Source organism: Gopherus flavomarginatus, chromosome 5 (assembly GCF_025201925.1).
Source record: "Gopherus flavomarginatus isolate rGopFla2 chromosome 5, rGopFla2.mat.asm, whole genome shotgun sequence".
NCBI classification, from domain to species: domain Eukaryota; kingdom Metazoa; phylum Chordata; order Testudines; family Testudinidae; genus Gopherus; species Gopherus flavomarginatus.
Window position 1 is genome coordinate 122,900,239 of NC_066621.1, and position 24,687 is coordinate 122,924,925.

The 24,687-nt window shown below is 42.4% G+C and overlaps 1 protein-coding gene across 1 annotated transcript; it reads left to right on the forward strand.

Annotated features, from left to right (window-relative positions):
* The first annotated feature begins 1,785 nt into the window (after nucleotides 1-1,785).
* LOC127052407 (cyclic GMP-AMP synthase-like) lies at nucleotides 1,786-13,745 on the forward strand. The gene is made up of 6 exons (XM_050956003.1): nucleotides 1,786-2,077; nucleotides 5,319-5,590; nucleotides 7,051-7,279; nucleotides 8,498-8,752; nucleotides 12,469-12,568; nucleotides 13,400-13,745. Exons 1-6 carry the CDS (start codon nucleotides 1,786-1,788, stop codon nucleotides 13,743-13,745), a joined length of 1,494 nt encoding a protein of 497 aa, XP_050811960.1.
* Nucleotides 13,746-24,687: the final 10,942 nt, after the last annotated feature.

Genomic DNA, 24,687 nt, shown 5'->3' on the forward strand with positions numbered 1-24,687 from the left:
GTATTTAGCCTGGGTTAGCCCTAAAGGACATATAGATCTTGCTTATTAGAAGCTCCTATTACTTCTTGGAATTTAAGATTAACTCATTTGTGAGTATATATGTTTTCCTGCTCTGACCTTGTAAATAACTCTTTTTCCTTTTTGATGAATCTTTAGATACTTTATTATAGGACTGGCGACAAGAGTTGTCTCTGGTATGAGATCTAAGGTGCAATTGACCTGGGGTAAGTGACTGGTCCTCTGGGACAGGGAGTAAACTGAATATTACTGTGATCCATGCTGTAAGGGACCATCTACCACAAAGATGTCACTTAATATTTAGTTGGTGAAATCTAAAGATAGACCTTACAACCTGTTTGGGGTTTGTACGCTGTTCCTAACAGTCTGCCCTGAGGATGGCACCCACGCTTTTGAGCCGCTGCAGGACAATGGAATATGATGCTGATGATCTTATACATCTCGTAAAGATACAGTATAAAATATACCAAACACAACTAAAGTCTTTCATTTAAAGGCTGTTACATTACTGTATATTTCAGTTATCACATAATTGGGAGGGAATATGAAAGCAATGACAAATCCCTTCATAGAGATCCTCATCACCAGCAAACCTCCCCATCAAACCCTCACACATAAGCATCAAGATTAATTAAAATGACTTGTATGTTCAGTTGATGATGTGATGCTGCCAGATTGGTTGCCTACTGTCACATGTCAGTGTCACATGCCTAGTGCAAATTAATCACAGCTGACTTAATGGGCAACCATCTTAAATCAGGGGAACCGGGTAATATCACAGCATGAGGAGACTTGAAGGTTCTCTGCACCACACAGGATTGGGCCCTTCAGATGTGGAACTGAGATAGGAAAGCATTTTTCTTTCACATATTCTATTTTGCAGTTGGGATTTGATTTGAGGTGCTCAGACTCCTTGGTGATCAGCATGATATAAATGGAGATTGAGAGAGATTTTAGAAATTTGCGACATCATTGCACAGCCAGTTCTGCAGCCATAGCATCATGGATGAGGAAGATGATCATAATAAACAACTTAGCACTTAATAGTGCTTTACATTGCCAAAGTGTTGCATACATAATGCATTAACCAATTAATCCTCAACACCCTGAGAGATATTTTCATCCCCATTTTCTACATACAGGACACCACTCCTAGCTCAACCAATATGATATCAACTCTGTGCCAAGTAATTATCTCTGGAAACTTTCGTTTCTTACTCAAGCCTCATGAAAGATCTGGGAAATAGCATTAGCTTGTGGGTGTGGCCTGGAGAGATGGAGTGAGAAGGGAGCGAAGTGGAAAGATATCGTGTCTGTATGCTGTAAACTGTAAACATAATATCACTTCAAGGAAGGAAAATAGCAGATACCTGAGACTGTAAGACTCTTCAGTTCTAGACACAGCTATTCTCCAAAAGCACTGACCAGAAGGTAAGGATGAGGCATACAGGGTGAGTAGTGTGAATGGGTATAAATGGCTCGTCACAAACATTTTATTCCTTGCTGCTTTCACCCTCAAGGGACCATGAAGAGGATAGGGAGACGAGAAAAATACCTCCTAAAGGGAACATATAGTGTGTGTGTGTGTGTGTGTGTGTAGGGGAAATTGTGGGGAAAGCAAGAGACACCATGGTGTGTCTGGAATGAGCTGAGATTTGCTTTTTAAAAGGAGTAATAATCATGGAATGTATTTTTTCCAAGGAAAAAGCTGCAATCAGAATTAACACTGGAGAAGTTATTTGAAAATTTTTGGGGACCACACTTAAAATGTCTAAACCAATTCCTTCTGCAAGAACCAAACAGGGAAAAGTTCCTCGGAGAAAAGCTGAGGAGAGTAGAGGCAGAAACTCAAAAGCTGATGAGGGGACAGAAAACTCAGGAGTTATGGATACTCAGTCTGTGTCACAAGCAATAGAATTTGCAGTCACCACATCTGGAAGAAAGTTGAGGGCACCAGAGGCTCCAAGTACTCAAGACTCAGAGTGCTCACAGCAGTCCTCAAAGACCTGTCTACAGCTGAGCAAGGCTGGTTCTGCAAAACCAATAGATGAATCTGGAGGTTAGTTCATCTCATTTCATCTGGGTGCTTGTTATTAAAGCTCATTTAGAAATGCTGCAGCTTGTGCTCCACTTCAAATAAATCAAACAAATGTACATCTTTTTATCTAGATTTTTTTTTTAAATATTGGACCATTTTTGGTTCTGCATTTTTAACTATAGTGGGTCAAAAAATATTTGTATCTGTTTTTCTCCATGGAAAATTTTGATGAAAATGAAAAAAAAGATACAAAAACAAGCAAACAAAAAAACCCCATCATCAGAATTTTTTATGGAACATTTTTCCACAAACCAAACCACAACAAAGCAGCAACTGAAAATGTTTCCATTTTGGGCTTCTCAAGAAAAAATTGGAATTTCTGTTGAAAATTTCATTTGATCAAAACACTCAATTTCCATTGAAAAACAGCTTCAATGGAAAATTTTCAACCAGCCCTATTTATAGCCCTTTCCCAACTTTTTGTGCCTCCTCTCCCCACTAGTGACAGTTACACTTCTAGAGGCTTTCCATGTTTTTTTTTAAAATGTGTTTTCCATGGTTTTTATGTTGAAGTAATGGAGACGTGCTCATAGCTCATGTTTGCAGGCTCTGTGCACTTGCAGCATCTGAGTTTTGCACCTGCTTCGCCATGAAGTTCCAAGTGTCCATAGAGATAAACACGAAAGCCCAGCTGATCACAGATCTGCCCCACTACTTATACGCCTCACATGGCATTAGCCAGACTTCATTCATTAATGTTTGTAGAAAAGCCAAGCTTATTAATGATTAATTATTATTGTCATTATACTGAGATAATAGATCTGCTTTTAGCTTGATACTGCATAAAGGATCACAGGGAATTCTGAAATGCATCTGCAATGACTTGTAACTTTCTCTATGTAAAGACAAAAGAATCGATACATGTGTTTGTTACTAGCAATAAAGCTAAGACCATGGAAATTCTTTAGGAGCCACATCTGAGGTGCTTGAAACAATGCCAGCCAAAAGCCAGAGCAAGCAAAGTAACCGGGCTCCTGAATGTGAGAAGGAAAGAAAGACTCCTCAGAGAACAGCCAGAGGAGGGAGAGGCAAAGGAGCACAGGGTGAGGAGGGGATAGAAGGCTCCGAAAAGGCAGCTATTCTGTCTCCATCAGCCCCAGAGCAGCTCTCTGCGCACTGCCCACACCTCAAGCAGACTGGATCTACCCAAAGAAGGAGAGAATCTGCAGGTTGGTGCAAGCAATTGCTGGTTCGATGAGTAATCTAGGAGAGCGTCACAGTCACACCATATTTTTTCACCCTAAGGAGGCGAATCAAAACCTTTTGGTATGTGCTATGATTATGTTATCCCTTCCTGTTGTTATTACTATTACTGGGAGTGCCCAATCAAGGGCCATGATCCTATTGTGTTAGATGCCCTACAGGCAAGTAACAAGATAGCTCTTGTCCCAGAGAGCTCACTATACAGGTCTATGACAAGATGCAGCAGATGGGTGAGTCAAACAAAGAGGATGAAAAAGTAGGAGTAAAATAAGCCCCTTCTATATAGTGGGCAGTGGTAAGCTGAGACTACTTATGACAAAAAATTGTCAAAAACTGGAAAGAAAATGTCACTGAAAAATTTCAAGTTATTTTCATTCCTCAGGTTTCAAAAAGGAGTGATTCTTTGTTTATTCAAATTTGTCCAGTGAAAAGTTATACTCAACATTCTCATTTACAAAGCTCCCCACTTTCCCTCCCTTATTCTCCCCACGCTTTTTAAAATTCATTTTACACTGGAAAGTGGGGTTGAGGGGTGGAGGAGAGAGGAGAAAGCAAAAAACCAAAAAACCAGAAGACCATAAAGGCTACATTTTTCATATAGAAGAAATCATAATTTTGGGGGGGAACTGTTATGAAAATTTCCAATTTTGAAAAAGGCTGTTTTTCAACAACCACCAACAAAGACAACTACCAGCAAACAACCTGCCACCCACACATCCAACAACCACAACCCACCACCACAATACATTTTTCTTCAAAATATTTCAACCAGATCTACTTCCTCCTACATAAAATATGTTTGTTTTCTTTGCTATTTTACCTTTTCAGTTTGCTACATTACCTGTCAACCTTTTCATTAACCTAGTCTGCAAGAGCCGGGGAAGTCTACCTGTTATGTGTCCATACAGCACCTAACATGATGGCTCCCTACTTTAGATACTTGTATGCCCTCCCCACATTACAGTAGTATCTGAGCATCTCACAATCTTTAATGCATTTATTTTCACAACATCCCTGTGAGTTACGGGAGTGTTATTATCCCCATTAGAATAATAACAGGAGGGGATCATTCCTGGAGCTTTAGCTAGTGGATTTCCAACAGATGGTGCAAGTTACTCTTCTGTCTCCCTCAGTTGAGTTTCCCTCTTGGGTTGAGGATCTTGGATTATCAAGAAGACACAGCTTTGGTGGGTGAGATTACTGTTACAGTAACCCTGGCCATGCTAAATGAACATCATGTTTTCTTCCCACTGGCAGAGTGTGTGCAATGGAGAAATAATAAAGAACTTTCTGTTGGCTCAGGCATCTGGATATTTTCATTGTTGCTGCTCTTGTTCTAGGAAAGAACCAGACACAACACTGGAGATGAAGGTGGATGTTGGACTCTGGAGAATGTTTTTGTAATATCATTTATCTGGAATAAGTAACCAAGGTGCAGCACCTCGTGACAGGGAATGCCATTCAGACCAGTTTTGTTTCAGGCTGAGGTAGAGGCATCTATCATGTAAATTAATTCTGAACCGTGTCAGTAGGTTGCATATACTGAAGGGATAATGTGTGGATGATATATTTCATTACTCTAGTCCTTATTTATCTGCTTCAACATCTTTAAAAAAACCCAAGGAGCTCTAGTGGTAATTGACAAATGTCTGCACAATAGAAGGACATGATTATCCAAGGAGCTCGGGAAACATCTGAATACATTGGATAATCAGGAGCCATTGGTTTAGCTAGGGACCAGGAGGCAGCACTACAAACTTGCTTGGAACTCTGATCTCTTCTATAGCGCAGTGAAGGCAACACTAAACCTAAGAGATCTGAGACTCAATCCTGCAAGGTGCTGGGACTTTTCCAAGGTGCTGCATTGCCTCTACCTCCATTCAAGGCAGTGGGAGCTGAGGGTTCTCAGCACCTCAGAGAGGGTATATTTTGGAAAAGCCAGAACATATCTTGTCTCTTGGCCTTTGGTTTTTGTCCTTTCTTAAATGTTCCCTTGTAGGACACCTCGGACAACTCTATTCCAGGTCCGCCTCTGCTGACCTATGTGAGAGCTCAGAGATGGCAGCCGCTGCTCTCGCCATGCCAAGCCAAGATGTTCTTCGCATTAAAAAGAGGGCAAAAGCCCTCACTCTGAAACAAGAGGAGATAACCAAGGCTGCTGGAATATTTAATGGGTTCATTGACCCATTCATTAGCTACCTGAAGGAGTGTCCAGAGAAGCCCTACTTTAAGAAGGTGACCAAGTTGACGACAGGCAGCTACTATGAGTTTGTGAAAGTGAGTAATTCTCTGCTAACTGTCCTAATAGCATCATGAATTGGGATCACAATGCTGTCATTTTATCCAGCAGGACTAACACAAAGGAAAGACAGGTCTAGCATTCAGTCTGGGAATTCACTGCTTTTCGGCTGATATGGCCAGTTCCTGCCCTCAGCTATGCCCATTTATCCAAGGTTTTTCTATAGTGCCTAACATTGTTGTAGTTTTTATATAGCAACCTTCACCACAGCATGTTTTATATATTGTCCGTCACTGTGGTGATTTTCAGGGATTGCAAGGGTATAACTGTATTTGCCCATACTTATAGCTTTCTATCCAGTTTCCTAAGAGCAAGAATCTGATATTCTTACTCACTCTGAGTAGCACTTTAATCCTCAAGAAGTCTCTTTGATCAGTGAATAGTCAATGGGACCACTGCTGGAGTCATTTATCATGCTGAGTTAGAGTAGTAGAATCTGGTCCTAAGTAGTGAATTCAGTTCACTGTCCAGATGCTTATAGTGCTTGTGCTTTATTGAGGTCAGTTTATATTCATATTTCATTCATTTTCATAAGCCTGAGGTTCTAGCTGTCTATATACAGAGCTATACACACAGGCTGTATACACAACTGTATTACATAGAAATAGTGTGGAAGTGAAGGAAAGCTATATCCATAAGTACAGGGAGCCTTTAGAATGACAGTTGTAATTAGCATGATTGGGATTAGGCCAGAATATCATGTCAAATGTCCTAACGCTTGCAAAAAGTGACATGGGACCTTTAATGACCACATTTGTTCAGGACTGAAATGGCAAGTCAAGCAGCATGGTGACCCACGCATCACATTAAAGTAATGGTTTAGTGCTAACTTGGAGAAGAATCACTTATTGAATCACCAATATCAGCTCCTGCATTCTGGTGACCAAGAGGTGACTTAAAGCTTCCCTAGCTGGGCAGCTGAGGATTTTCCGAGCATGAGAGACTCTTTGGCTGGTACAGAGTCAGTGTAGTCATCTCTATGACACCCACCCCACCCTATAAGGGGGCATCTCAGAAATATGCTGGAGTAGGAGGGGTGGATGGGGGTGTAGCCAGAGTTCATGGTGCTTTGGCAGTCTCCACTGGCATAACAGCTCCTAGGGAGCTGTTGCAAACCAGCCTAGCATTGAGCTGCTAACTTATGCAGGGGGCTGAACTGGCCCCTGGCAGCCCCCAGGATTGGTACAGCAGAAAGGTGCCAAACCTCAGGCCATTATTCCTTGTGGATAAGTTGACCAGCACTATCTACAGCCATCAGAATCCTTCCCTGATATGTTCTATGGAAAAGCTCAGGATGCTAATGTGAAATAGTGGGGAGAGCCCAATCTGCCACAACAGCAAACGAGTGGCCAGGATTCTGTCCTCCCTATAATGCTGCTGCTTGCACAGTTATTCAGTTGTACCGCCTCTAACGATGAAACCTTTCCAACAGATTGATCACCCAGATGAGTTTGATGTGATGCTGGCTCTGCCAGTTCGAAGCTATCGGTACACAGAGGTGGATGACTGGAATGGGCTCTACTACAAGGTTACTTTACTGAGGCAGTCCCGGAGCTTCCCCAAACCTTTCCTGCTGGAGGATGGGAATACCGTGTCGCCTGTGAAAGTCCTGGAGGAATTCAGGAAACTTGTCAGTCAGTTCATTGCATCATCCTACAAAGGTAAGCAAGTGCCTTTGACTGCTAGTTTCCAGATATTCCTGATCAACCTTTTCTGCATGTGGGCTGTGAGCAACTTTGCCCACCATTAATATTATTAAGTAGATAAAATTGTGAATGAATGTAGTGGATATGAAAGTATGGGGTGGAAAAGCACTGCCTTGAGCCATGCACTGGGTAAACTTCACCTGCAAAGCCACCTATACCACTATTCTATGTCTAGTAAAGCAAATGTGATATTGTTTTTGATGAGATTACCAGTTTGGTTGATAAGGGTAACTGTATTGATGTAATATGCTTAGACTTCTAAAGAATTTGATTTAGTACTTCCTGACATTCTGATTAAAATTCAGCACTATACAAAATTAATATAGCACATAATAAATCAATTAAAAACTGGCTAACTGATGGATTTCAAAAAGTTATTCTAAATGGGGAATCATCATCCAAAAAGTCATTTTAGTGGAATTCCACAGGGACCTGTCATTGGGCCAATATTATTAATAAATGATTTGGAAGAAAATATAAAATCATTGCTTGTAAAATTTCCAGATGATACAAACATTGCTGGAGCAGTAAACCATGTTAAGGCCAGGTCAGTTATACAGAGCAATCTCGATCACTGCGTAAGGTGGGATTGCTTGACCAACGTGCATTTTAATACAGCCAAATACAAGGTCATACAGACCTTGGAACAAAGAATGCAGGTTACATGTATAGGATGGGGTTCTCTATCCTGGCAAGGTGTGACCCAGAAAAGGATTTAAGGACCCTCGTAGATAAGCAGTTAAACAAGAACTCCCAATGTGATGCTGTGGCTAAAAGGACTAATGTGATTCTTGGATGTATAAGCAGGGGAATATTGCATAGGAATAGGGAAGTAAATTCTATCATTCTATATAGTGATGTGCTCTAACAGAGTCTCAGATGAGAGCATTAAATACATTAATGAGTCGGGAGCTGAACGTTTATCTCTGGAAGTGATTATAGAACTAAAGCGCTGCACTGCCTGGGCCTATTCAAGTGACACTGTGAATATTACAGATCTCCATCATCCTGAGGAAAGTTGTGGCTTTCATAGTCTAGAAATCCCTTGGTGGATTTGCGTAGATGTGGTTGCTGGATATTGAATTGGAGATTCTAAAATCAATCAGTTCTGCTTGATATCCTCTGTTTTTGAGCTCCACAGTCTAACTCTTTGTTTGCCTATTGGTTCCCCAGTGCCTTCCCCAGGGTGGAAAATGAAGCTAAGCAGGAAGAAACAGAACAGCCCAGCAGCAACTGTTGTGATGCTGGATGACAAAGGTGATGAGGTCGTGTCTATTGATCTTGTTCCTGCTCTGGAAATCTCACCCCCCTGGCCTGATTCATGTGGGGTAGGGAAGGATGTTGAAAAATGGCTGGGGAAGAAAACCAAGCTGAGGAATAACCCATTTTATTTTGTTGCCAAGCAGCCACGTGGGCACGATGACAAAGGTAATTTAATACCTTTCCTAACAAACTCTATCCACCTCAGCAGACTTCTCTGTTACGGAGCTGAAATTGAGATAGAGTTTACAAGTTTTCTGCTCATGGAAGGGATTCAAAAAACTACAGAACCAAAATCTGCCCTGGAGCTGGGAGACCTGCCTGGTCCTGCTGTCCACCGTAAAGTCTGGAGCCCACTCAGTCTGTGATATTTCCAAGATCTTATTTCAAATCTAAGAAAAATGCCCTCTGTGAGTTATATCAATTTTGATAATTTAGAGAGGTTCAGAGAAGAGCTAGGAGAATGATTAAAGTATTAGAAAACATGTCTTATAGCCACAGGCTCAAGGAGTTTAATCTGTTCATTTTAACAAAGAGAAGGCTAAGGAGTGATTCAATTAGAGTGTTGGAGAGCTAAACTCCAACGAAGAAGTTTCTTGTTGTTCCCCTTGGCAGTATGAAGCCACTTTAGCGCAGCATGGTCAGTTTGTAGCTGGAACCGCCATCCCCAAACATATGTGCGTAGCTTTTCCAGGGCGTACACAATGGCATAGCATTCCTTTTCACTGACTGACCAGTGACTTTCCCTCTCAGACAGTTTTTTGCTGAGAAACTCGACAGGATGGAAGTTGTGATCTGTTGCTTCCTGCATGAGAACTGCTCCTATACCACGCTCAGATGCATCTGTGGTTACTAGGAATGGCTTGTCAAAGTCCGGGGCCATTAGCACAGGGTCAGACATGAGCATCGCCTTAAGTTGGGTAAAGGCCTTTTGACACTCCTCAGTCCCCTTAACTGCATTTGGCTGGGTCTTTTTGGTCAGGTCGGTCAGTGGGGCAGCGATTTGGCTGTAGTGTGATACAAATCGCCTGTAATACCCGGCCAAGCTTAAGAAGGATTGGACCTGTTTCTTTGACTTTGGGACAGGCCACTTTGGATAGCATCCACTTTGGCCTGTAGGGGGTTTATGGTTCTTCGACCCACCTTGGTGTCCCAGGTAAGTTACTCTGTTTTGGCCTATTTGACACTTTTTGGCCTTAACAGTTAGTCCGGCCTGCCTGATGCTCTCAAAGACCTTTTCCAGGTGTAGTAGGTGTTCGGGCCAGGAGTCTGAAAAAATGGCCACATCATCGAGGTAGGCAACTGCATATTCGCCCAGTCCTGCTAGTAGACCATCTACCAGCCTCTGGAAAGTGGCGGGTGCATTTCGCAGCCCGAAAGGAAGGACATTAAATTCATACACCTCCGCATGGGTGACGAATGCTGACCTTTCCTTGGCAGGTTCATCTAGCGGTACTTGCCAGTACCCCTTGGTTAAGTCTATTGTAGAGATGAACTGGGCCCGTCCCAACTTCTCCAATAGCTCATCAGTGCGTGGCATTGGATAGTTACTGCATTTAGCTTACGGTAGTCCACGCAAAAGCGTATTTCCCCATCTGGTTTGGGTACCAGAACCACTGGAGATGCCCATGCACTGGTAGATGAGCGGATTATACCCATCTGTAGCATGTTGTGGAGCTCCCGTTCTATAGCAGCTTGGGCATGAGGAGACACTCGGTAGGGTGGGGTTCTAACTGGGTGAGCATTACGTGTGTCAATGGAGTGATATGCCCGTTCAGTCCGTCCTGGGGTGGCTGAGAACAATGGGGCGAAGCTAGTGCACAGCTCCTTGATTTGTTGCCGCTGCAGACATTCCAGGGTTGTGGAGAGGTTCACCTCTTCCACATTTCAGGAGCTTCTAACAAAGTAGCTGATATCTCTCCCGTGAGAGTTTCCCAGAATCCAGTAGTTAAAAAGTGTTCTTAAAATGTAAAAGTCTATTAGTTATATACTTAGTGGTATATATAAAGGTGCATGTGTTGTATTAATCTGTTTATTTTAAAGTTCTAGGAGGAAATCGCCGCCAGTGAGGTTCCCCACTGTCTGCAATTTGGGGAGCGTGTCATAAACAGATAGCTAAGGGTTAATGTTCTTTTACCTGTAAAGAGTTAACACAGGGAACCCGAAACACCTGACCAGAGGACCAATCAGGAAACAAGACTTTTTCAAATCTGGGTGGAGGGAAGTTTTGGGTGTGAGTTCTTTGTCTTGTGTCTGTGCCCTCTTGGCTATGAGAGTGATTTTTCTATCTCCTGGCTTTCTAATCTTCTGTTTCCAAGTTGTAAGTACAAAGGTAGTAAGACAATAGGTTTATATTTTTTTTTTATATTTACATGTATGTAGTTGCTGGAGTGTTTTGCATTGTATTCTTTTTGGATAAGGCTGTTTATTCATTTTTTCCCTTTAAGCAATTGACCCTGTATATTTTCACTGTTATACAGAGACTATTTATAATGTCTTTTTCTTTCTTTTTTATATAAAGCTTTCTTTTTAAGACCTGTTGGAGTTCTTCTTTAGTGGGGACTCCAGGGAATTGAGTCTGCAGCTCACCAGTGAACTGGTGGGAGGAAGAAGTCAGGGGGAAAATCTCTTTGTGTTAGATTTACTAAGCCTGACTTTGCATACCCTCTGGGTAAGGGGGAAGAGAGATTAGATCTCTTGGTACTTGTGTTTCCAGGACTGGAAGCAGGGAATCTCCTAGGGTCATCCAGGGAGGGGAGCCTGGGAGGAAGTAACCAGGAAACAAAGGGGAGGGTGTTATTTCCCTTTGTTGTAGGACTCAAGGCATCTGAGTCTGGGGGTCCCCCAGGGAAGGTTTTGGGGAGACCACAGTGAGCTAGGCACTGTATAATTCCTGGCTGGTGGCAGCTTTACCAGGTCCAAGCTGGTAACTAAGCTTGGAGGTTTTCATGCTAACACCCATATTTTGGACGCAAAGGTCCAGATCTGGGAAAAAATGTTATGACAGCCTTATCCAAAAAGAATACAATTCAAAACATTCCAGCAACTACACACATGTAAATACCAAAAAAAAATATAAACCTATTGTCTTACTATCTTTGTACTTACAACTTGGAAACAGAAGATTAGAAAGCCAGGAGACAGAAAAATCACTCTCATAGCCGATAGGGCACAGACACAAGACAAAGAACAAAGAACTCACACCCAAAACTTCCCTCCACCCAGATTTGAAAAAGTCTTATTTCCTGATTGGTCCTCTGGTCAGGTGTTTCAGGTTCCCTATGTTAACCCTTTACAGGTAAAAGAACATTAACCTTTAGCTATCTGTTTATGACAGTACTACATGGGGAACAAAAATTTAATAATGGGCTCACGTCAGTCTAGCCGAGAAAGGTGTAACTGGAAGGTGAAGCTAGACAAATTCAGACTGGAAATAAAGCATACTTTTTAACAGTGAAGGTAATTAAACCATTGGAACAATGTACCAAGGGTTGTAGTGGATTCTACATCACTGATCATTTTTTAAATCAAGATTGGGTGTTTTCTGTAAAAGATCTGCTCTAGGAATTATTTTGGTAAAGTTCTATGGCCTGGGTTGTGTAGCAGATTAGACTAGATGATCACAGTGGTCCCTTCTAGCCTTGGAATCTGTGAATTTGTAAAAGGACATACAGCCAAACCTTCTCCTCTCTTTCACCCAGTATTTCATACACTAATTTGTTTTTTAAGAAAACAGCAGCAATAACTTTAAATTTTAATCTTTAAATACCTTTTCAATATTTAAGTAGCTTTAATTTGAGGATCTAGATTTAGGCAATGCCATTGATGTCTACTCACACCTTGAGAGCAGTATGATGGCTATGTAATGTTGTTCTACATTGCAGAGGTCTGGAGAATTTCTTTCTCTCATATTGAAAAGGAGATTTTGAATAACCATGGCAACACTAAAACCTGCTGTGAATCTCATCATACCAAGTGCTGCAGGTATGTAAGCCTGGGGATCAAGGGCTAGGTCAGCTGGATATAGAACACCTGCCCCCTTGCATTAGTACAAGTGGAATCAAAATCCATACTAGAACAGGGCAAATAATTCATAACAAACAATTTATTCTACAAATTTTACCTCCTTTTCTGTTCATGAATTGTTCATGGATGGAGTATTATTTTCTCGGATTTACTTGTTATTTAAAATGATTCCTTGAAAAAAATTATTCTGTAGCTGGTTACTGAATTGTTTGCTTTGAGTACTGAGTATTCAAAATGCCCCCTTTTTTTTTGGTTGGACATACAGGTGGCATAGTGTGATTTACATTCCCAGACTGAGTCAATGTTACCCTTAGATTGAGGGTTCCACTACAAACTCTCCCAAATACAACCTGGAACTCACAAGGCCTGATCGTACTCCCATTAAAATCAATGGAAAGACTCTCATTGACTTTAATGGGAGTTGACCTGGGCTCTGAGTCAGAAAGGATATTACACATACTCTTGTATCTTTTCTTCCTAGCAACCATATTTCAGTCTCACCCTCTAGGATGCATCAGGAGCAATGTACTGGATGTAAGTTCTGCTGTCACTTACACCGGTGTAAATCTGAGTAGCATTGAGGTCAGTGTAACCGAGATCAGAATTTGGCCCAGTCTGTTTGAAATGTAGCACAACAGAAATACCCGCAATTAGAAACTTTTTAAATGTCCAATACTATATTCTGTAAAGCACCAGGTCCCCTGCAAGGTGCTATAATGTGGTTAAACAGGAATAATGATAAATAATCATGATTATGAATACATTTACTTCTCCCTCTGCTATATATAGGAAAATATGTATCCGGCTGCTGAAGAGCCTTTTTAAGGACCTGAAGAAAAATTATCCCAGGCAACTAAGTCACCTGTGCTCTTACTATGCAAAGACGTCCTTTTTCCACACTCTGACACAGTGGAAAGAGGACTCAGACTGGAAACCTTCTGACATTGCCTCCTGTTTTCTCAGAGTGCTGGATGACTTCATTCAGCACGTGGAAAACACCAACCTGCCCCATTTTTTAATTCCAAAGTGCAACCTATTCTATAGCTTCCCTCCAAAGGATTTGAAATTCCTGCTAGAGTGCTTACGAGAGCAGAAAGGGAATGGGTTGCAAGCATTTGCATCTCACGAGGAATAGTTTCTTCCCAGCCATGACTTTGAGTGAACATGATCTATTGCGATGATTGTTATGGAACCAGCTAGAATTTCTTTCTCTGTGTTTTGATGACTCAGATGCCAGATGATTTCTGGAGCTCTTCAGCAACCATTTCCAAAAGAAGCCACTGATTTTGAGTGTTTCAGTTCTCGAGTGTCTAGTTCACAGTAATTTGGGGGCCTGATTTTCATAGGTGCTGAGCACTGGCAGCTCTCCATTAATTTCAGTTGCAGTTGTGGGTGTGCAGCATCTCTGAAAATGAGACCCAGAGAATCCTAAGTTGGGTGTTCAAATATAAAACACCAAAACCTAACGACCACTTTTGAAAATGCTCCTTAATCCCTCTGTGCCACATTTGCCCATTTGTGAAATTGGATAGCAATATCTACCTACCTCATAGGGTGTTGAGTGGGCTGGGTTAGACAATATGTGTACAGCAATTTGAAAATGTAAAATGCTTATACATAAGTGCTAAGTCTAAATTCACCGATCTGGAAGTGCAAGGATAGGAGACTATTTCAGGTAATTAATCATGAGGTAGAGAATTGTCACAACTCTTCCAGCCCTGAGGAACCTGGTTGCTGATAAGACAATAAATGATTTTTAAACTGTTCTGCAATAAGAGGCTGATGTTTTGTGTGTTTTATCTTCTTGGGGTGATTTGGGCAGCTATTCACATGCACAGAGTTGGTGGCCGTGGCAGTGTCAAGACGAATCATACCAGTTTTCTTGTGTTTTTTTTCCTCTCTCTTTGTCTCACAGTGAGAGGTTTACACCTGGACATCTCAGGGAAGGATTCCTATTGCTGCTCATCCTATCCCCCCAACATTTATGCCCAGGCTCTCTCATACCCCCAACCTCTGCTTGGCCAGTGTGGCTTTGAGGCTGAGATACCAATGTGAAATCTTGGCAGTTTATAGGCATTCTTTTCTGTGTGATCATCTCTGACCTGGCCACATTTCAGACAGGCTCCCTAAATTCCCTCCATAATTAGAATGGAATGGGCTATGACTCGCCATGTAACCCCTTTTTGGGCTATATTCCGTGAGGCATCTCCTGAAAGCTGTGACAGTGCAGGTGCTGTTCAGAAGAAAAGGCAGAGTTGGCTTGAAGCCACTCTGGCGTGGCTGAATTCTGCCTATCCTGAGGTCTGGTGCAGCCTCTGTGTAAGCGAGAGTGGTTCTGAGGGATGTTTTAACTTAGATCAGCCTCCCTATGGCTGACCCGAGTGCTACTCCCACTCCCCTTTCACTGCTAGCTCCCAGGATAGGGAGTGGGTTGCAAGGAGGGGACCGTAAAGGGCCATGTGTGCTGGCCAAAAACAGCTGGGAAAGCCCTAACATATTCTGGGATCTATGCCAGCTTCTGGAGCAGCAGTTTGGCATCAGAACACTGGATGTACCTGCTGAATTCTCATTGCTTCTTCACTCTAACTTTAAATATGCTCTCCCTTCTGATCCAGCCTTTGGTGCTGTTGGGATCTGAATGTACACACTGTTTAATGTCTCCTAGATTCCTCATTAACTCTGTGCTTTGGCTTTACTACTCTGTAAAAAACTGTCTCTGAGGAACTTGGCTTGAAACAGCCTTTCAGTCAGGATGAAGGCTGATACAAGGTGCAGCAGCAAACGTTGCCCTTCAAAGTCTCACCTTGGAATGTAGAGGGCATGAATGGGCTTGATGAGAGGAGATCTCGTCTGACTCAGTTCTGAAGAAAGGAAAGCAGACAATGCACTGCTCTCAGAAATGTACTTACTGGAATTGAAGGCAACCAAATTATGGAGTGACTGGGTGGGGCTAGCTTTAATTTAATCCTAAAGGTAGAGGGAAGGAGCTGGTGCTATCCAAACCCATCAGCTGCTGAGCACCTTCTATGAGGTGTCATCCGTGATAGCATCAGACAGGAATAGGTCCTTAAAGGACATGGTTTTGTGGCTGAGTAGAGGCATAGGCTGAGGCACAGTCTAAGCAGCTGTTTCTCTGTCTTTGAAGGATCTGTTCATCTAATTCCTCCTCCAAAAGGACACCCTTTCTCTCAGTCATTTGAGGACTTCGGGTTTCAGATTTGCTCTGTCTAATATTCTGGAACATGCATGTAGACAGGAGCTCAGCCAACAAACTTGTCAAGCAGCATCATGGCATAGTTAGCTCTTAACGTAAGGAGGATGAAGAACAACTCCCCTTTCTTTGCTAGAAGCAAAAGGAGAGCTCCCCCGCCTCTCCTGACCTGGATGTGCTCTGTCCCTCTTCCTCACATGATGTGATTAGAGATCTTCCTCTCATTTCAATTTTCATTGACATAAATAAAAGATACATGCACTGGCTTTCTGAATCCCCCAACTTTACCCCATATAGCCTTCTCTCTTAACAGGGTCCCAGTTCAGTGTCTGAATGCGACAGCAGCATCTCCTTTAAAGCACCACAGCAGCCATTGCAAAGGGTTCTGAGATGTGTACGGGAACTAAAGCCACCTCCTTCAGACACCTATTTTGGAGGTTGAAATAGCACAAACAGAAGGCTGAGTGGGTTGCTGAGCTGAAAAGGTTAATGGGACGCAGGCAAACAGGGGAACTCCAAAGAAACTGGTACCGACTCACAGATTTTGGGATATGTGTCTAATTTAGGAGGACAAATTGACAGGTCCCTGATGCCCCCTTGCTGGTGGAGTATCATCTGAAATATTCTGTGTTGCTGTTTAATGTGCAGCACCTTCAGATAGTGAACACACAGGATTGTGAGGATTCTCTTTTGCTTCCATGTTTCCAATGTGGTCTAACTGATGAAAAGGGTCAGCCAGAAACCAGGACCTCAGGAATCCAGTCCTCTTTTTGGCTTCTACTTGCTATGTGACTTTGGGCAAGTCTCTTAACCTTTCTGTGCCTCCATCTATCCATAACATGGGGATAATATGGCCTGCCTAACAGGAATGCAGTGAATCTTCATTTGTTAATGTGTGCAAAGAATTTTGAGAGTCTTAAATAACAGGCACTACAGGAATGCTCTGTATTATCATGCATCGAAAGCTTTTCATGCTGGTGAAATTGGGATATGGGCAGTTGCTTAAGGTGGAAAAAAAGGGAATTTTTGCTTATGGAAACCTCCCTCTGCCAAAATTCTGTCTATTTGACATGGCAGAAAATCGTTTGCTTTTGTTAAATCCATGGGAAATGTGATTATTTTTTGCTGGTGATGAGAATTTTCTTGTAACCAGATAGAGTTCTGTGGATTTTAGAGTGTGTGTGAATCCTTACACGCCTATGCCTCACTGCCTGTTAGTACTTACACAGCACTTTAAAGCTTCTGAGAGACAGCAGCCTGGCAAACTTTACACGTCTTCCTTTTGCATAATTCCTGCACCAGGTACAGCTCAGCTGAGGATTTTATATGCCACCAGAGGGCGCTGTAACTATGTACTCTAGCCATTCACTCACCCAGGACAGGGTGAGTGATACAGCATGTTTCTTTTATCAGAATTACTTACTTCGCAGCTGGCAGCAGCAGGGTGGTTTTTAAAGTTAAGCCTGTGCAGGGTGGTTCGGTACCTTTTAACGCTGTGGGGAGTTTGGTTTGGCTATGTTAATTTGCATGGGCAGTGGCTGAATCATCACCCTTCTCAGAGTCAGGAAGAGGAACTCTGTTTGTCAAACTGTAACAGGACATTTGTCTAGCACTTTTCGCGCAGCTTAAAGAGTTTTATGTTAGACATAGGACACAGATCTAATAGGTTGGATTGCAAGCAGGGAAAATATCACTACGGGCATTCTGTCTACCCTCTCCACAGCCATTCTGCTCTCAATCAAGTGCTGGGCTGGAGAGAGGGATATGTACCAGACGAGGCTGATGTCCACAACAGGATTAGATAGGTTAAGCTATACCCACTTGTCCCTCTTTTCCCACAAGGCACTTCTTGGCTAACTAATAAATTATCTGTATTTCTGAGTAGCACACCACCATGGTGCCCAGGCCTCCTGCTACCCATAGGGAGAGGAGATACCTTCTCTGTGCCAGGGAGTCTTAACCATAGCACACACAGGCAGAGATACATGAATTAACTTGAAATTATACAACCCCTTTCTTTCCAAGGATCCCAAAGAACTTTACAGACTGGGAATAGGAAACTGTAAGCCCATTGCTGAAATGCAGCCACCACTCACTGCAACGCAGTAACTGCTTAACAATTCGACAGAAGGGAAGGTAGAGAGGGAGAATTCAATTACCCAGAGTGGAATTTTGCCAGACTAATATCTCTGTTTGTATGCAAATTGCCATGGGAACTTCAAGGGCATAGTAAGGTACTTTGCAATACACAGTCTTCTGTTGGGGTGGCAATGGAAGGGCCTCCCAGAGCAGTGGATCAAGGCATTAATACCCCATAGATATGAATGCGGCAGGTCACCTCTCTCAGAGCTATTGTTTCAGATTGTCTGCATACTCAGGCAGACACTATTTCATCAAAAAGAACAGGAGTACTTGTGGCACCTTAGAGACTAACAAATTTATTTGAGCATAAGCTTTCGTCGGCTAAAGCCCACTTCTTTGGATGTAGCCCATGAAAGCTTATGCTCAAATAAATTTGTTAGTCTCTAAGGTGCCACAAGTACTCCTGTTCTTTTTGCGGATACAGACTAACATGGCTGCTACTCTGAAACTATTTCATGCTTTTCACATGAGCGGCTGGAGTCCCTAAGCATAGCCCTACAGTGCCTATGTCTTAATCCCTCAGAATCTTAAAAGATTACAAGTGATTGGGTAAAAAGCCTCCTTTTGCCATCACGTCTAAAGGCCAATACCTGAGGCCTTTCTTCCTAGCATACCAGAGTGACTAGCGTTTCAGTAAAGCATAGATTAGATTGTTAGTACCTGGCTGAGGCACTGGTTCACTACTGGCTTATATGAAAGCACTTTCCCCTAAATCATCATCCCCAAGTCCTGCAGCTCCTCTGTATTTCCTTGGAGTGCTCCCATTCAAGTACTGTCCAGGCCCATCTCTCTTTAATTTATGAGATCTGACAAGGTCTTTGGGCAAAAATTACAGCATGACTGCAGACTACAGGGTATCGTTTTAGTATCTGAAGTGCCAACTTTCTGACAAAGCATATTATAGTGTCGCCTTGTATCTGTGTTTGATAGGGAAACTCCAGAACTCACCTCAGATTTAAAAGGGAAGAGTTTTGACTGTTCTATGGGTAAAGACAAGGAGAAAAGCAAACAGTTCAAGCACAAATCTCTAATCTTGTCCCAAAGAAGATTAAACAAAACAGGAAAATGCAGTTTCACGGGAACCCTTCACACTTCACCCCAGAGTCTAGCAGCAATGTAAAGTTTGTGTGGGTTTCTGCACAGCAGGGGTGAAAGTAAAGTGTTACGGGCCGGTACGGCGTACTGGTAAAAAGTGGCCACTGGTATTGGCCCCTACCACCTTACTTTAAAGCACTGCCTTGGCAGCACTTTAAGTACCCTGCTTAAAAATGTTACTGTTGAATTTAGGCAGGGAGCTGCATCCAGATCTCTCCAGTTCAAGGGACAGTAAGTTTGATAGGGTGCCACGATGGTGTTGAAGATGATTAGAAGGAGGACACAGGGAGGTTACTCTGTGTGGCCGGGTCAGGTACCCTTCTCTGCTCTCTGAAAAATCTTAATGATAAAAGCATTAGTATGAAAAGATTTGAGAGCCTCTGCCTATTCATTGTAGGCTTAGTCCAAATCCCGATTAAATGAATGGGGCTCATTCCACTGCCTTCAGAGGGCTTTGGATTAGGCCCTATTTGATATCCTGACTGAATGATTCACCATCTAAATCACATGATATTCCTTTTGTTCTCTGACTGGAGGACCTAAACTGCAGACTAATCTTTCTGCAGACGAATCTAAATAAACAATAACTCTATTGTATGAATAACAAACAGCTTTTCAAAATGACTCTGAGTGCATGTTTGGTACAGAGACTCTCAGGAACATGCACTCTCATGAGTATTTGCACAACCTGTGCTTTTTCTAATCTGAATGTTCAGGACTAAACAGGTTTATGAATAACACTAAAACAAACTGACCAGATGCAAGAATATTCACAAACATGGTGCTGCTTTATTTTCCCATGTCCACCTACATTGTTGGAAACCTCAGTGCAATAACAATGGTGCATGGAAACCAGAAGGTGAAACTGAATAGTCTCAATTTATTCTCGCATCTGAGCAAAGTGCAAAAACTTAAACTGCAAGTTTGGGGGAAAGTGAATTTGATTTGTATAATTTGTACAATTTGTACCAATCTGAACTATTGTTAGATAGACCGATAGATATGGGGCCAGATTCTCAGGTGGTAGCACTGAGTTGCTCCACTAACATCAATGGACTTATGAAGACATGCATACAAGCTAAAGATCTGACTCATAATTTATTTTTTATCCTTTAAATGATGTTCCACTACAGTAACTCTGGACTAAGTAGGTATTCCTCATTCTGCCCAGAGACTTTGAAGGCTGAACATTTAAACCAAAATCCCCGTAAATCTTCAGAGATGATCAGACTTGAAAGTAAGTTGATATATAGCCATTGATTTCAAATAACGTTATTACCTGTTCCCCTCAGTAGCAGTATGGTACCTTGGTAGGACTTGCTTTATAAAGTTTTGATGACATTTGGCTCCCTTTATCAAATATTTCATACAGAGACACAGGACTTGATTTTTGCATGGATGTCGTAACCATATCTGTCATACTTACAGATTGTAGCCAGCTATTTGCATTTGCCATAGGAGGCAAATTAACAATCTTGTACTATTAATGCCTTCTATCTTTTGGGCGTGTCACACTCAGATCTCCACAATACTTTATGCTCATTAATGAATCCAACCTTACAATACTCCAGTGGGACTGTGGAATATCATAATTGTCATTTTACTTATGGAGAAACCAAGACTCAGAGATGTTTAGGATTAGAACTGTGTGGGAAATGGTTTTCTCTTCCCGCAAGAGTTTTTGAGGTTTCAAAAGTTTTCCCATCTCAAATCAGGATGAAAAGTCAAAAATCTCATTTTTTTTCATGATACGATAATCCAAAAAATGTTGTATATTGGATTGTTCGAAACATTTCATTCTGATCATTTCAAAATGTTTATTTTTACTTTGACCTTTTAAATTTGTTAACCTTTATTATTCATTATGATTATTATTAGAAATTAACTGAAATTTTGAAATAAAAAGTTGTTTCAAACTAGAAAATGAAGCTTTTCAGTTTGAAAAATTCATAATGTGTTGTTTCAACAATTTTAAAACTTTTTTTTCAAAAAACATTTTGAATCAGATTTTTGCAAACAGAATGCAGATTCCTGATACCTCAAAGAGAAGGAGTGGTTGCTCTGGGATTTTTGTCCAGCTCTTTATAGAGATGGAGCCGGTGGGTATGGAGGTCAGTTGGGAGAAGGGAACAGGACTGGGATTATCATTGTGAGGTCAGACAAAATGTAATGATTTCAGAAGGAGGTCAGAAGCCCTTCAGAGCAATTGTCCTGATCAATGGAGTGTCACAGTGCTGATGATCTCACCTCTCCAGGTGGTTCTATGAAACCAGACTTTGTCTTTCAGGCTCAGAACATCCGGCTTTTTTCCAACCCTTCTCTTGCTCTACCACTGCTGTTACAGAACTAATGACAGAGCAAGGGAATGCTAGGTAAGTGCAGTAGGGGGGTGTCTCTTGAATGGATGTAAAAAGGGATTGTTGAGATGACTGTCCATTTTCCAGCTCTCCTGAGAGATCACTCTGTGTGTGTTTGTGTGTGTGTGTGTGTGTGTGAGAGAGAGAAAGAGAGAGAGAGAAGGGGAAAGATGAGGTTGGAAGGCCTCTCTGAACCCACACTGAGCGATGGATCATTACCAGAGATGGTGCTGAAGGGCAGCATTCAATCTGCATTCAGATTTCTGACACTGGCCAGGAACAGGGCAATTGGTTCTGGGGATTTGGGTCAGTTCTTTATAGAGATGGAGTTCCAGAGGTTATAGACCTTTTTGTCCTTGTTCTCCTGCATCTCATTGGTCATCTTCTGCTTTGGTCAATTGCCTTTGGCTCCTGTTCACCCCCTTGTCTCCTGTTCTTGTCCCTGCATGCGCCTATTCACGCTATACCCCTCTGCTCCTTTCCTCCTCCCATGGCTCTCTGTTCCTCATGCCTCTGTATTTGAGTCAGGATGCCTCCTCCTTCTATTCCACAATGTTTGGGCACCAGCCAGTGACCATTGAGAATGCAGGGGAGACAGTCTCCTTGCTTTCATTTCTGGTGTTAGCACCACAATGGTCTCCGGTTGCAAGATAGAGCAGTTGCTGGAAAAGTCCTGCTCAGCAATTAGATCCCCAGATAGAGTATGCTCAGTTGCTCTGTGGGCTTGGCACACGTGCCCTCTGGCTGGCATATAGAAGCTGTGAGATGCTGAAGCATGTTCAGTGCAGATGGACTTTTTGCAGAATTAAGCTGCCAAACTCTAGCAAGTCTCTGCTGTACATGTATCTACTGAACTGCATTTTTTTTCAGACACTTATAACCTAGCCAAATTTCAGCAGGTTTTCTCTAGAATGGCAAAAGGCACATAAAAACATAAGAACGGCCATACTGGGTCAGACCAAAGGTCCGTCTAGCCAGTATCCTGTCTGCCGACAGTTGCCAATGCCAGGTGCCCCAGAGGGAATGAACAGAATAGGTAATCATCAAGTGATCCATCCCCTGTCACCCATTCCCAGCTTCTGGCAAACAGAGGCTAGGGACACCATCCCTGTCCATCCTGGCTAATAGCCATTGATGGACCTATCCTCAATGAATTTATCTATTTCTTTTTTGAACCCTTTTATAGACTTGGCCTTCACAACATCCTCTGGCAAGGAATTCCACAGATTGACTGACAGTGCTAACAGCTCTGCTTATAAAGAGTGATTTTTGTGTACAGTTTGTGAAGTGCTCTGAAATCGTTCAAGATGAAAGGTTTTATAAAATGGATGTTGCTCCTTCACAGGGTTGCCACCCCCAAAATTCAAAAATCATGAGTCAGTCCTCCCAAAATAATGAGTTTGGCCCCCAAATCATGAGATTTTGTTTAATCTAATTTTTCCCATCTGTCTTTTTGAATTGTTGAGCTCCCACTGCCCAACCACAGTGGGTGTGGGTGTGAGCGCACATCTGGGACAACAGTGTTACCAATTCTTCTACATGTAACAAGTAAGGTGGTTTTTGGCTCCTATTGTGGGAGCTCTCTCTGGAGGATCCAACTGAGATTAAATTTTAAAAGATTATATAAAATGCTGCTTCATGGTGTGGAGCTTCTAGCTTCTCCACAAATCCTCAGATTATGTTTAATTAATCTGCACCTATCCCAGCCCAATATCTGCCCTCCAACTCCATATCTGCCCTTTAGTGCATCTCTGCTATTCCTACAGCACCAGGGGTTATTCTCTCTCATTCCCCCTTCCCTGGGTTGGAGTTGTAGGGATGGAGAGGGAGAGGGAAGGAGCAGGGAGCAAAGTGACCTATTGTGCGCAAGAAGGGAGGAGGGAGCACAGCCACTCAGAGTCGCTGAGCTCTTTCTGCTCCCTCCACCCCACTCCTTTAAGAACGATGTCAGGAGCTTCCTCCCTCCCCCAAAATCCATCTGGGCCTCTGATTGGAGTGAGGGGAGATCCTTTCCTGCCTCCTGCAACAGCCCTGGTTGGCTGCTCTTCTCCAGCAGCCAGGGAAGAAATGACAGCACCTCATCAGAGTGGGTTGTCATAGGGAGACTGGCTCTGGCAGGATCAATATGACCTTACTCATGAAATTGCAGAGTTGGCATTGGTGCTTTCATGCTTGTAGGCAGTGTGTTCTTGGGGGTATCTTCTTCTCCTGTGCCCAAGGGAAGACCTAAATGTTCCCAAATGCTGCACGTTAAGCTCAGACATTGGTGCTTAGCTCTCATGTTCTTAAGCAATTACTGACTTGCTAACTGGCTAGTTCAACACACAGGAAAGTGGATCTTCTGTGGGTGGGGAATCCTTGGAGGCCAGCGATCCATAATCCTAAAACATGGAGGGTCTCTCTAATGTATCCCAGTGCTCCCAATTACTCCACACACATTTTAGATGTCCATATTTTAATGTATCCCAGAAATCACTTTCTTGGGAGATCTGATGAACTGCCTGATTTCCACAGTACTAGAATTACCAAAATGACAGCCCCTGGAATCCTAGTGTTTCAGCCCTTCTCCCTTTAGCTGGTACCTCCCAAGTGTGGAGGGAACTGTGAAAATAAAATTAAAAAATAGTGAAAATAAGTAAACTAACTCTTTAAAGACCTCAACAAATGTTTGATGAAAAGAGATTTTTCTGATGGGGAATTTGTGTTTTATCCCAAATGATTCAGTCATTTCTACTTCAACCCCCCATTTGTAGTGCTGCCTATAGATTTTACCCATGTGAATTTCATTAGCACAGATGCTGAGGTTGATGGGTATATTCAATCTGTGTGACTATGCTACCCATGATATTCATTGAGCAAGGGATTAACACTGGGATAATTTGATTGCTAGGCTTTCAGCATGATGTTTGTGTGCAGGGAGCTGGTCTCTTTTTAGGATGGTGTTCTTTGTGCTCCCTGATCTGAGTCAAACAGTTGGATGTGGAAGTCAAACCTAACTTGGGGCAATGTCTGTGCTGTCCTTCTGCTGCAGAGAAAGTGGGCCAGCTGGCTAATTAATTAATGGGAGCAACTTGGCGATGCACACCTGGAAACCATTAGTTTCCTGGAGTTTACATATTCATGAATTTCTCCCACAGAACCCTAGAGACTGTTACTTTTAGTTTGTTCCCTTCAGCCCCAAAATAAAGTTCAAAAGGCCCCCACTCACCTCAAGGAAAAATGCTAAGGTAGAGATCTCCATGAAAATCTCAAGCAAGATTATGTTTTCCTCT